Source organism: Mercenaria mercenaria, unplaced genomic scaffold (assembly GCF_021730395.1).
Source record: "Mercenaria mercenaria strain notata unplaced genomic scaffold, MADL_Memer_1 contig_1086, whole genome shotgun sequence".
Taxonomy (NCBI): Eukaryota; Metazoa; Mollusca; class Bivalvia; order Venerida; family Veneridae; genus Mercenaria; species Mercenaria mercenaria.
This window is the reverse complement of record NW_026459058.1, coordinates 37,806-52,786: the sequence shown is the minus strand read 5'-3', so window position 1 is coordinate 52,786 and position 14,981 is coordinate 37,806. Positions and strand designations below refer to the sequence as shown.

Below are 14,981 nucleotides of genomic sequence, written 5' to 3'. Positions count from 1 at the left end.
TTGCAGGCTTGGTTTGATTGAGCCTGTTCACGAACGGTAGTGGAAATGCAAGCTACTGCCCGCGCTCTCTAACCCAAGTTTGAGCAGAACTCAACATTTACACATGTTTAAAGTTCCAGAAGAATATAATTAAGAGACACCCGCACATGTATTCATACACATGTAACCTTCAATGTTAAATGACACACAGAGTGCAATTCCATAAAAGAGGCGTATTGCCCCCAGTTAAAAATAATGGTGTTGCCCTAAACGAGAAAACAATGGGCAGAATTAAACAAACCGGAAGTTAGAGAGGGGTTCTGAGGTTACTGTGTAATGAAACCATCCATGCCGACATGTTTAAGCTAAAAAATGGGACAGTACACTAATATAACATAAATGTGCTGAACATTGTTCTGTTCAATACGGCTATATATTTGAACAAGAACAAGAGTTGCTGATATATGTTTTGTTTTGGGTACAAATCTCGATGTATTCCGTATTATATCGAACAATGTTAAACAAGTGAATGAAGTATTGCCATGCAATACAAATTCCCCTACTGAAAGGCAACTAATTATCTCTACTGGAGTTTAACATAATCTTCTGATATCTGACACAAACCTTGGATTAAAATTTGCATTTATAAAACTCTACAGATATGAAACAAATTAATTTCAAATTTGATAAAATTTCATTTTGAAATTGCGGAAAAATACGACAAAAATGTAAGAAATCATTAAATTTCAAAAACTCTTAAAATGTTCTTTAAAGAAGTGCTCGAACTGTTCCAGAATACTTCATAGGACTCAATATATAAGTACAATTCATAAACTGTTCATGAGCTAAAATTATCAACCTGTCCCTGAAAGGTTCTCCAAAGTGCCCCATTTAACATTTCTTAAATTGTTTTTGAGAAGTTCTTGAACATAACATGAACAGATGAAGGACAGTTGTTCTTACTCAGTCCTGGTTAAGTTCTTAAAACGATTCATGAAAAACTCCTGAAAACGCCCCAGATTATTCTTGAACAGTTCACAGCCAGCTTAAGAACAGTTTAGGAAGTGGTCAGCTCTTGGAAATGAATATTTCATGAACTGAAATTTGGTCTATATCTTGTCAGTGATCAAATGCATGAACTGTTTATGAACATATTTTAGAATTGTGCTCAATGACATGAACATTCATGAATAAGATCAAGGACTGGGTATAGTCCCATTTAAGTTTATGAACAATTCATGAGCGTTTCATGAACAGCTCATGAAAATTTCCACAGAAAACCTCAGATCTCGGCAGGAAACCAAACAACATTTTGTTTTTGGAAACTGCAATATTTTGTTTTTGGTCAAACAGACTGACCATAGCCTATGGGAAATCTTTTGAAATCTGACAGCTGTAGGTTAAAGTGTTGTGCAGTTTGTGGTCAAAGTCTTACGAGAACAGAACAGTTCTATAACGACTACTGAACTGGTTGGGACAACATGTCAGAACACTGTTATCATTACTGAAAATAGTTATGAACACTGTATTTCTTAAACAAATGGTGAACGTGTTCATTACTGATTACCTTTAAGGTACTCCAAGAACATTTTAGGAACAATTGAAGTTCCACATGTATTCTGAAATTGTTCTAAAAATTGCTTCAAGAACATAGTAGTTCTTAGAATATACACAACCTGTTCTTGCAATCACTTTAAATGATAGTTAAGGCATTTTAGAACACACAGTATACAAGAATAAAAGTTTCTTGAACTCCTCTTATACCGCAGTCATACAAAAGGCGCGGATAGCTACGTCTAGCCACGGATAGAGGCGTAGATATCTGTATCGAACCGTACCTGAGTCGTACCTTAAATTAATTTATCCGTATCAATCTGTACAAACACTTGGTCAAAACGTATTCAAAACTTGTCACAAACTTGCAAGTTTGAGCGATCCGTGGCCATTTTAACGTGACTGTATACCCCAGTCACACATACGGCGCGGATAGCTACGTCTAGCCACGGATAGAAACGTAGTAATCGGTACCGATCCGTACTTTAAGGTACGGCTCAGGTACAGATCGAAACGGATTACAACGTTTCTATCCGTGGCTAGACGTAGCTATCCTCGCCGTATATGTGACTGGGGTATTAGTCCAACTTGATTGAAACTTATTTATCTGTAATTAAACGTACTAAAACGAAGTTATCCGTAGTGAAACATACCTTGTCGTCTTGATCCGTAGCTGAACGTAGTTATCCTCGCTGTATGTGTGACTGGGGTATTAGTCCAACTTGATTGAAACTTATTTATCTGTAATTAAACGTACTAAAACGAAGTTATCGGTACTGAAACATACCTTGTCGTCTTGACCCGTAGCTGAACGTAGTTATCCGAGGCTGCCCGTACTTAAGCGTAGTTCAACGTAGTTCACCGCAGACCCGTCCATGCGTGGGCATGTTGCCAGGCGCAGTAAAACGTAGTTCAACGTGTATTTATTCGCGTTTTGTATTTTTTGTTCCCCGTTTCTCACCATTTTTCCCGTACTCAGACGTACTACTCTGTACTTATCTGTGTCCGCCCTCTAAGGACCAATCCCATCCGCACCGTACCTCAACGCACGGACATATCCGTATGTGTGACTGTAGCTTTAAACAGTGTTCTAGCACAGTACACATCATGAACGGATCAATAACTGTTCTTGATTTTCTAAAACAGTTTATGATGAACAGTTCAAAGCCTTAAGAACCTATTTGCGCAGTGGCTTGATATTAGAGTTAAGGACATGAATGTTACACAATATTCTCATTATGGGGAACATTTGTAAAAAGTAATATGAAATCCCTTAATGGAGGGCAAAATCAAAACCCTATTGAAAATTTATCTCTACGTTTGGTCTTGACCTTAGAACAACTTGATGTTGCGCATGACACGTCATCTAGTTATGGATAACATTTATGTCAAGTAATATAAAATTCCTGTTATGGATTGTTGAATTACAGCCCGGATAGGTAAAATCCCTTTTGACCATTGACCTCCATGTGTGATATTGATCTTTGAGCCAGAGGTCTCAGTGTTGTACGAGACTTGTCGTCTTATTATGGGGTACATTTATTCCAAGTAATATTAAAATCCCTTTAGGGATTGATGAGTTACAGATCAGATAGTGAAAGAGCCATGTTTACATTTAACCTCCATAACTGAGTTACAGAGAGGACATAAAAATGGAAAAAGATTAAAATAGGTTTTGTCATTATGAAACCTTCCCTTATGCCGATTACCATAAAAGATAATGCTCTTTCAATTATCGTGTTTGAATATGTCACTGTAGACTAATAAGGTAATTGACTTCAAAGACATTCGACATAGTAGCCGTGATTAAGTCTTGCAAGAAGGTCACGGTTATTTCTATACATAAGAAGACGAATTATGTGTGTGTGTGTGTGTGTTTGTTCTTTTAAATTTCCAATGATCAAAGAACACCATGTCGCCCTTTTCTTGTGATAATATCTAGATTAATTTATGATTGAATAACGGCACTAGTTACCAATGCAACTAAATCTCATTAAAGCAATATATATGTTTTCATGTTTTATGAATATATATGTTAGGCCTTCTTGTTTACAGGTATACCTACATTCAAGTTATCTTCGTTTGTGTTTTATTGTTAAGTAAAGTGTATGCTAATAGTCTACTTGTATGATGTTTTTTTTTTATTTATGTGTTTGTTTACATACTTAATACGTGGTCCTTGTTAACGTCAATATAATTCACCAATTCTGAAACAGGAAGTTTCGACAAATGTAAAATGTGACCCAGCGAAGTACTTCATAAAATGTAAATAAACTGTGCAGCTCGATCAAGTATTTAATTCTTTAATAGCAGGGTTTAAAGGAAAGAAAAGAAAATGTGTTTCTTAAAATCCATTATATTTCCTTTCAATCTTTAAAACACAAATGTACAGTATGTATAGATGCAGAATTTTTATAGTGATTTTGGACGCTTATTGCAGCACCCTAACACCTGCATGAAATCTTATAAAATATTATATTTAATAGTAACACTATATACTGTTTTTATCTATTTAGATACGGTAACTTAATTTAATTTCGTTTATCTACGGCAGATTTACGTAGTGTTCCAACGTACAAGTTGTTCCATCGTTGATTCCTTCTCCGTGCATTTGTAAATTTTTATTGTCTGAAAAATGAAGGTAGAGTTTGTTTTAAAGGGACGGATGCTTTTACAAAGGCCTTCATTTACGGTGCAGAATAAAATGATTACATTTATGTCTTTGTTGTTTTTTTAAATACTTCAAACCAAATATGAACTGTGCTCTGGTCAACATATATATTTAAGTAAAAGCAGCATTAGTATTTAATTACATTTCTTCCTTTTGTATGGTTCACATACACATTACATGGTTCAGTAATGTCACAGTCCATATGTTTTCTGGCAATAAAGAAATAATCTTTTTTTTTTTCGAAACAAAACCAGCTATATTTCACGTACTTGCAACGTTACCTGTATCCTCTCTTACAGAGTCCCTGTCATTTGCTTCACACGTCGGGCCTGGTTCTGTAAATGATAAAGAAATATGTATTTTTCCGAGAAATTACTATTGTGAAACTGCATATTACTTACAGGTGATGCTCGAAGAATACGAGAAACTTAAACAGGCTGTTACAAATATACATAAAAGATTTCCGATGACCATAAGCGTAAACAGAAATTGTAAACAAATAAACATATGCTACTACTTAGTTTGTTTTATAAAACAAAACGTTCAAATGATGAACCGTGATAAAACGACTATATTCAAGTTGCTAAATATCTTCCGCACAAACATATATCTTATTATTAGCAAAGACAGAAATATATCGTACCTTTCTTTACTGATTCGTACTTTTGACGTTCACCCTTATCAACACCTACATCTGGAACAGCTGAATTGTGAATTATGAAATAGAAACTAGAAGGTGTTTTAGTCACAAAACATGTCTCCACCCTATGTATACCTTAAGTTCTGGTGGTTATTTTTTGCAGCGAAGCTGAATTTGTCGGCAATATGCAAAACTAGGCTTAGTACTGATCACTCCTGCGAAGTTCCGTCAAAATTTGTCCTGCAGTTTGACATGTGAAAGCAGGACAAGATTTTTCTATTTTTAGCCCTGGTGGCCATTTTTGTGTAGTGAAGCGGAACGTGCCGGCGATATGTACAGCTAGTGTTGGTACTGATCACTCCTATGAAGTTTTGTTGAAATTCATCCAGCAGTTTGACCTGTGAAATCTGGACAAGATTTTTTTTTAATTTTAGCTCTAGCGGTCATTTTGTTCAGCAAAGCTAAACGTGCCGGCGATATGCACAACTAGGGTTAGTACTGATCACTCCTGAGAAGTTTGGTCGAAATCCGGCCAGCAGTTTTAACTGTGAAAGTTGGACAAGCTTAATGCGGACGAACGACGGACGACAAAGGCAAAACCAATATGTCTCAGAGACATAATCAATCTTTTCAGTTAAGAAACGAGATAAAACGCAAACTGATTTTAAAGTTAAGGAACCATATCGATAACAGTAATTTAATCCTGTCAAGTACAGTTAATAACAATGCGCGTTGTACTCAATTGAAAGGTACATCAGAAGAAGAATTACCTTTTTGGATTACCGTCTTGTCCTTGACATAACGTACTTGGCCTGTGGGTTTAAAAGTGTTTCTTTGACTTAGATAAATTAAAGGCGAAGCATTACATCATAAAGAAGATTTTATTTGAACTTGAACTTTCAATTAATCCCCTTCACCGCGAGATATGAATATCGACCGAGGCGCCAGCCGAAGTCATATTCATATTTCGAGGGGAGAACATTTTTCACCCTCTCAGAAATGCAATATCTATTTTATTATACCGAAAATGTAATAAGGTCGAAACATTTACTGGAAAATCAACATACGTTTAAATGATTATTTAACAATAAAAGTTTATTACTAATCAAATAATGAAGACAAAATTAAGGAGTCTTTACTTGTAAGCACTCAGAAATTGTGGCTACTTTGCTGTGTAATAAGACTTTTCTGATAGATTTAGTCGAGACGTTTACATATCGCTGACCCCTCGGCTTACCCCTATATGTAAGCGCTTCAATATTGCGTCAGTGATGAAATCAACAGCAGCAACATTTGAAGAACGGCGATAACTTTCCTGTTTCTAAACGAAACATAAGTTGTTTTCGAAATTTTTGCCACATAAAACAAATCATTTAAAAAAAAAAGAAAAAACGGCCCGGTTCACATATGCATGGACACCAGAAAAAGTAATTTAATCCTAAAGTATATATAAGCTCCTCGTCTATCTATCGTCTACGTCTTTTAATCAAGGCGAAAGTATCAATCTCTCAACGGGAGATATGAACAAATAATATCACATGCGCAGAAAAAAAATAGCTCTGCTGCGCATATGATATGAAATTATGTATCATATCACATGCGCAGAAAATGAAAATAACAATTTCGCGCATGAGATATAAAATCACTGGGAAATATGGTATTATTATTTAAGTTAAACTAATGGGAAATTTGCATTGGACATTTATATTAGGTATAATAATAGAAAGTAAATAGTTAGACGTATCATTTTAGGAAGTCTGCTTTCTGGCGAACAGATTATTAGTTCGTTGCAGACTGCTTAATAAGTTACCATTAACACGAGAGTAAATGTATTTAAGAATAAATATTGTGAATTCTTTATTTGTTAGTTTGTATAAAGAGTTTCACACTGGCATGTATCTTTGTGCCTTGTTCTTGTACGTAACATGATATAATTAATGCTAGGGTGACAAACGTTATATACAATATGTATGTATCAAATAAATGAGTCAATGTATTTTATTTTGATAATTTATCAGCATACATTTATAAAGAATCTAATAACCTCCATTTCACTTGCAGATATTTTTCCAAGTAAAAGTTGTCTGTGTATTTATGACATTAGTCGTTTTCGGTTCGGGTAAAACTGCAAAATGATTACTTCTGAACAAATATTACATCACTTGTAATTACTCATTAAATAAAATCTACAAGAAAGTCACATCAATCGCATGTTGTGCTTATTGTACAATCCTGTAAGCCGAACGTTTCTAACAACAGCAAAATATTTTTGTAAATAGAAGTCTAATAAAAATGACCCCTGAAACTTTCGAACGATTGTGTTAAGACATATTTGAATTTCAGTTGCAAAAAAAAAAATATTCAAGGAGTTCCATGAATATTCATGGAAAAGTACATGTGGAAATTTCATGTTCAGTTCAAAAGTCCATGGACTTTCAAGGACATTAAAAAAAAAAAACTCTAAGCCCTGTTATGAATTTTGCAGAGAAGACAACTGTGAAGGGAGTAACTTCCTCACATGTGGAGATTGGTAATTATGAACAATTATACTTTACACAAGCTGAAAATGTCAGGCACAGGTGTTATTTTACATTGCTTAGAACTCAATGCGAGTATCCTTTAACAGCACGGAGAGGCTTGCTTGTGAAATCTACGGACATGAGATATACAGTGGCAGCAACAAAATAAAGCTTGGCATGCTTCTGGGAAAATATGATGGTAATGCTGCGAGTTACGAGCAAATGTAATGGTACGGACATGTGGTTATTGCCACTATGCCGATCATCTATTGAAATGCATGTAAATGTCATGAAGCAATTTGTCACCGAGTTGATGCATCAGTCACACAGTAAACTGATTAAACAAACTTGTAATAGAGATACATCACATTAAGTTAATGACAGAAGTGTAAGAATGTTTTACGTTACGCCCTAATTTCTTCCCACCGCAGACCATGTATTTATATTATACACAATGTTAATACAAAATACAAAGTGAATTAAAGTAGCTAAAATTATGAATAAATATGATCTGTTTAAGCAGATAAATCATCAAGCAAAGATTATCTAATCACTAAACATATATTTGGTGACGTACAGTAACGTAAGCATATATGTCATATATTTCAACGGTAAGCTACATTCAATTCACTTTTAATTAGGTTAAATATTGGTAATAACGATTTTCCGTTCATTCTCCAAGTACGGATATCATTATAAGGATAATATAATCAATCTATTAATGAACAAATGGTTGAGGAAGTAACGTATATAGTAATTCATCAATGTTAATGTCTCACATTAAAATCTATTAAAATACATATACATCATTCAACATTTGTTTTACTTATCTGCATATTTTTGTCAATAAGACCTCTTAACATACCTTGCATCTACATTTATAAAAAATACCATAACGTAAATTATAACATTAAATGGCAGATTTAAAATTCAGAAACAAAAACGTAAGCATTGACAGTTATAAGTTCAAATTATTGACTTTTATCAGTATATAATTATCTTTATGGAAACGTATAAAACATGCTGTAAATTATGAAGAACCCAATCGCCAGATCGCAGAATCAAGACATGTACTCTACAGACATTGTCTTGTCAGAAATGTATGGTCATCAAAACTAGTGGAAGGGAGGATTTCTCCTTCCAGCTCAGCGCCTAAATGCATATGCATTATATTTTGTAACATTCATATCCAATGATCTACTAAAATTGATGGGTAAAAAAACATATACGTGTTATCCTGATATCTTCACTGCATACTTGCAATTATCTTTGTACTTTTTTGTACAGAATGCAAACATTCTATGTCGTTTCGTAACTTTGAAACCACGAAGAGGAAACATTGATATGCAACTGATCATACTATTCATTAATTGGAAAAACCATGCATGTAGAAAACTAAAATTGTCTTATTGCTTCACCTTTAACGTGTTTGAAAGTGAAAAATGAACTTACGTTTAGTGATTGGTGCATCAAGTGCCTGGTATGCATGGACAGAACCTGTAAATTGTGAAAGTCTGGTTTTACTACAATATTCAAAAATCATCAATATCAATATTCGAAAACAGTAACTAAAAAGTTTTATCACGCATTTATTCAGTGTTTTAATGCAGGAAGGAAGTTAATATATTAGTGAAAAGTGATTGCTGATCATAACGCTTCCCCTATGTAGATAAGGACTACCTGTGTCAAGACATGAAAAGTGAAACCTTTTAACTCAAAGGCCTGGATGATTGAATTCGGGATAGCGTGGAGAAACAGATAGAGAAAGAGAGAAAAAGAAGGAGAGACAGAGGGAGACATAGAGGAGAGGGACAGGACATGGAGAGACAGAGAGAAAAGAGGGAAGGGAGACGGGAGACGGAGTGAAAAAGAGAAAGATAAAGGAAATGGGGAGAGAGAGAAACCGATAGATAGAGAAGGCAAGAAATATGTACCTTTTCCTTTTGTTATTGGTTCATACTTCTGCGATCGTGACTTCATCATTTCATCTTTAATGATATTTAAAATAATATCGGTAATTGTTTCCTAGTTATCCAAATGTTTTCAAAGTATATCAAACTAAAATATACAGCACATATCAGAATAAAATGTTTAACTTTTTTCATGTTTTACTATTCTACTGTATTTCACTTTCAGAAGAACAGTAGTTACGCAGTTTTTTAAATTGTTTTAGCCCTAATTATCAATCAACGAATTAAGTCACACATTAATAATGATATTCATAATATTTCATTTCTACTGTAACATCCAAAACTTATTTTTCAAACGAAATGCTTTTTTAAGAATTAAAGATAATGTAAATAAGTAATCTTTTATCTTGTTACAAATATAACTGTAAAACGCAAATTATTTCTGAGTGGTGATCATCTTAACTCATTTGGAGTGAAACCCGTATTACTAAACTATGTGTGTACATTATTATTTAATTCGTGTTAGATTTTAAACACTTACCATGATTGATTTCGTCATACTCTGTTCCAGGCTTGTTTGATACTTCTTAAAATCAGAAAAAACATAATATTGCAACAGAATCTTTGGTAATTATCTATAGTTTATACATAGCATCTGAATGTATGGTCACTGTTTTAAAACTGGAGAAGATCTGTGGAAGGACAGAAGGCTAAAAAACAGCACATTTGGATTGACTGAATCTGTTCACTGAAGGAAATGAAAGGTACACCACCCATCCGTTTCCTAGCTTTAGCGGACTGTTTTAAGGATAAGAAATTATACACGAATGCATACATTGCATATTGTAATGACAATGTTTTCAGCCGCATTTGTATGATGAATAGGGAATATATACGAAAGACCGGTGGTGAGATTTCAATTTTAAGAATTCACGATTTCTGAGTATAAATTCGTGAAGTAGAAATCATGAAGTATTTAAATGAAATCGAGAATTCTTGAAGTGGTATTCGTGAAATCATGAATTCGTGAATAATTCAATATTTCAATTATTCAATAATTCACAACGTCATAAATTCACGATTTCTATATTTCATGTCAAAAATTCAAGAACTTTGATTTTTCACGATTTCATGATTTCACGAATACCACTTCAAGAATTCTCGATTTCAATTATTTAGGATTTCAATAATTCAGAATTTCACAAATTCAACATTTCAATAATTCAGAATTTCACAAATGCAACATTTCAATTATTCAGTAATTCAAGATTTCAATTATTCAGTAATTCACAACTTCATAAATTCACGATTTCCATATTTCATGTCAAAAATTCAAGAATTCAATTATTCACGATTTCATGATTTCACGAATACCACTTCTATGGCATGTCAAGCGTTGCTAAATTATATATGTATGTTATTATTATTGTATGTTTTTGTTATTTTATTCAATGTTGTGTCATTCATATTCTAAGTGTTACCATTGTTATTCTATATGTCGTTATTCTTATTGTATGTTCGATATTCTTATTGTAAAAGACGTTATTGTTGTTGTATATTCATTATTGTTTTTGTAAGCTTGATATTCTTATTGTATGTGCGATTTCCCGCGATATAAATAGCACAGCGACGCTATACAAATACAATCACATAACATAGAATAAGAATGACACGTTTTGTAAATATAATCGTCAGATATTGAACAACAATGATGACTTTTACCATAAGAATATCGAACATACAATAAGAATAACGAAATATAGAATAACAATCATGACTTTTACCATAAGAATATCGAACACACAATAAGAATAACGACATATACAATAACAATGGTAAGACTTAGAATATAAATGACACGACATTGAATAACAATATCAAAGATACAATAACAATAACGAAATATAGAATAACAATAATGACTTTTATTACTCAATCACACCGAGCCTGCAACATTTTCGTTTTTGTTGTGTTGAGCGACCTGTGGAGTTTCCAATTTTTCTATTTTAGAATATGAATGACAAGACATTGAATAACAATAACAAACATACAATAATAATAACATACATATATAATTTAGCAACGTTTGACATGCCATACACTTCAAGAATTCTCGATTCCAATTATTCTGGACTTCAATAATTATCCAATAATTCCAGATTTCAATTATTCAATAATTCACAACTTCATAAATTCACGATTTCCATATTTCATGTCAAAAATTCAAGAATTCAGTTATTCAAGATTTCATGATTTCACGAATACCACTTCAAGAATTCTCGATTTCATCTAAATACTTCATGATTTCTACTTCACGAATTCATACTAAAAGCCGCTATTTTTATTTTTTTGTAAACGAAACTAATAAATGTAAATTCGTAAAGACAGTAACCTAACGTTCTATTTATCCTTCCTTCTGCTTGAAAATCATTTAGTCTAAATTACCCACTAACTAGATTTTTGTATGTCCTGAGCAGCAATTTAAAACAAGAGCCCGTAGAACAAGGAATGCCCCCTTCGATGCATTTGCCATAGACGTTTGACGTACTGAGCTCAAATCAATAATTATGGGTCATTTAAAAGTCAAACGTGACCTCCTTATCAAATGCAACCATAGACCAAAGCATTCTCTAGTTGTTTGGCAAACAATAATTCTACTGTTTTGGGTCAATGTGACCTTGACCTTTTACCTACTGATCTCAAAATCAAAAGGTGTCATTTGTTGGTCATGATCAACCTCCTATTATGTTTCGTACCCTAGGCATAAGCGTTCTAAAGTTATCGTCCGGAAACCGTTAATCTCATCCAGGTCACTGTGAACTTGACATTTTACCTACTTATCTCAAAATCTAAATGGGTCATCTGCTGGTCAACCGTGCAATGAACTTTTATGATCCTAGGCCCAGGCATTCTCAAGTTATCGTCCGGTAACGGCTTAACTGTTCCAGGTCACTGTAATCTAGTCTTTTGGCCTACTGATCTCAATTAATAGGTTCATCTGCTGGTCATGACCAACCTCTCCATGAACTTTAATGATCCTAGGTCCAAGCGTTCTTGAGGTATCACCCGGAAACCGAATGGTCTACAGTATACCTCTTCTCGGGGGTGGGGGGTGGGGGGGGATAATTAATACCCCACTTATGTATGTGGACATTCTAAACGACCTCTTTCGTATTGCGAATTGTCAAAAAATCCTTAACATTAAAGAATAAATGAGGAAACACTAGGACTATAACCGACATCGTTGTACTGGTAAACATCATGATATAACTTGCATTTGCTGCCAAGAGAATTTTTATCCGAAGTTCAGTTGCAAGTTGGATACTTTTTCTCACCAAGCAAATATTAGACCTAGGTTAATTTTATTGAAAGGTCATAACACTCACGAATAGGAAAAAATAGATAACCGTTTCCATGACGATCCGGTTAAATAACTCGTCTTTCCAAATGTAATATACCTTGATTTAATCTAAAATCTTTTACAAACGCTAAAACAACTTCTTATGGCAACTGCAAATATACACTGTTCCGGTGTCACGAACTTAATATCGTTGCATAAATGTGTCATGAGAAGTTATTCTCAGAAACAAGATGGGGTCGTTTGAAAACAGTTTTAAAAAGACATCATTAGTTACGTTTGATTGTCAGAGAGGTTAACAGTCTTTCCCTATTACAAATATCAATACTTTGAATGTAGTTATATCAGTTTGTGTCTACATTCCTTGCCAAATTTGAAATTAAATGTGAAGGCATATCTACCGCTGTCTGCGTTGGACTCCTCTTCTTTTGTTTTACATGGAGCATCTGCAGTGCCTGTAATTATTAGGTCAACTATGTCATTTGATGATGCAGGTTAAATCGAATGAAATACAATTAATCTACTTGATTCAATGACCAGCAAAGTGAGAGAAGAAGCCAGGGAAGTATTGTTAAGATAGACGAATCACTGCGAATTAATATTCAATAACTTTTGAAATTAAACCCTACCTGATAGGTGTGGATTCACTTTTAAAGATATTTCACTGATTTTGTTCTCGTTTCCCTCTACATTTTCAATAAGATTACTTGTAGGTGGTTGCCAGTTCGGGCTGCAACGAAATTTAACACCAATGAAAGTGTCTGAAATACCATTACCATATTCGTTCATATTATCCTTGTAAAACTATTTCAAAACAAGTCAAGAACATTTAGTTATTGCAAAATGGTGAGTTATATCTATCCAATGCCATAATTATATGGGATGTTTTTTTACAATTAAGTGCATAATTGTTTTATAATTCAGTGCGAAAAAGGAATCTTGAATCGTGAATATATAGTGTGTAACAACTATATGTATGGAAATAGGCCTATTTTTTGAATGTCTTTTGGATGTATTGGCACCTTCCTGTTTTACGTCCATTACATATTTCATTATAGATATTATTGGATTTTTCACAGAGGTATATCGAGTCCATTATTGTAATTTGATTATGTATACGTTACGTTAGTCGATCGAATTAAGTGAGTGTAAAGTAACCTTGATTTAACCAGTCTTCCCCTCTCTTTAATGGTCACCACCACGACCAAAATTACAATGAGTATCAACGCTGCAAGTGTTCCCATAATTATACCGGTGACTGGTAGTTCAGTCGTTTTGGAGACACCAAGAATAGTTTCTATGTAACAAAAGAAAATTGACAGTACTACGTTTTGCTTCTTAGTTTAATCATATTTTATTCTAAATATATTCACAAACGTATGCATATGTCACATTTTTACGAACATTCAAAGAAATACACACACATGGGTTGGGCCAAAATTCGTATCAACATTACATAGGGTACTTCCCAAAGCATACAGGCCATACGAACCTAAAATGTAGTACGTTCTGCTTGTGTGGTTGACAGTAAACATTTAAGTATTTAAAAAAATGAACGATTTTGAAGAATATGCAGCTAGAAAAAACGCTAGAAACAACTTTGCTGAATACAGCAAAATACCATACTAAAAAGTAGGAACGGAAAGGAAAACACAACAGAAGAAACTAAGAGAAAACGTTAAATTTAAATGTTTAAATAAAATTTCGCCCAATGTTTATCTTAAATATAATATGCTAATTTATACCATTTGTTCTAATGCGAAGTCTATCCGAGAGAGCTGATTGTCCGAGACTATTGACTGAATATATCACAATTTCGTACTCAGAACCACTTTTCAAACCACTAAGTGTAAAGTTCATAAACTCTTCGCCATTGTCCGGAATAGAAACATTGATCCATGATTGAACTGAAGTTATCCTGTATCTCAGGATGAATGTCTGAGCCCGTCCACCGTCTAAACCCGGCCTCCATCTCACAGTGAATGAGGATTCTGTACTTAGACCTTTGATATGCTCGAAGTCAGTCGGTGGATACGGTTTCTCTAAAACCATAAGCATTGCATTTACAACATTGCACAAGAAGATTTACATGTATCCACTGTTAAAAAGCTTTCTATTTGGGCGATTTTAATTTCTAACTGAAAAGAAGTTAAAGATCTGTATTTGAGACCATTTATCGGTAATATCGCAGTCCTTAAAATTGAAAAAGCGACATAAATGTGATGGTTTGATTCTTCAGATCAAGGCCTCGGGGAATACTTTAACGAATTCGAAAAGCAACTACAATATAAATACAACATATATGTGTTACCACGTGTATGTTCTTTCAAAAGTAATTTTTCTGGGGGGA

At 33.8% G+C, this 14,981-nt stretch overlaps 1 protein-coding gene across 1 annotated transcript; it reads right to left on the bottom strand.

Moving 5' to 3' along the window:
• Nucleotides 1–3,871: 3,871 nt before the first annotated feature.
• On the bottom strand, nt 3,872–14,689 carry LOC128551434 (uncharacterized). Its single transcript, XM_053532288.1, has 11 exons — nt 14,377–14,689; nt 13,790–13,928; nt 13,261–13,361; nt 13,033–13,086; nt 9,815–9,859; nt 9,298–9,351; nt 8,816–8,860; nt 5,615–5,656; nt 4,848–4,907; nt 4,486–4,539; nt 3,872–4,161 (listed from the first exon to the last, which is right to left on the bottom strand). The coding sequence occupies exons 1-11, from the start codon at nt 14,687–14,689 to the stop codon at nt 4,079–4,081; spliced, it is 990 nt and encodes a 329-aa protein (XP_053388263.1). The 3' UTR covers nt 3,872–4,078.
• Nucleotides 14,690–14,981: the final 292 nt, after the last annotated feature.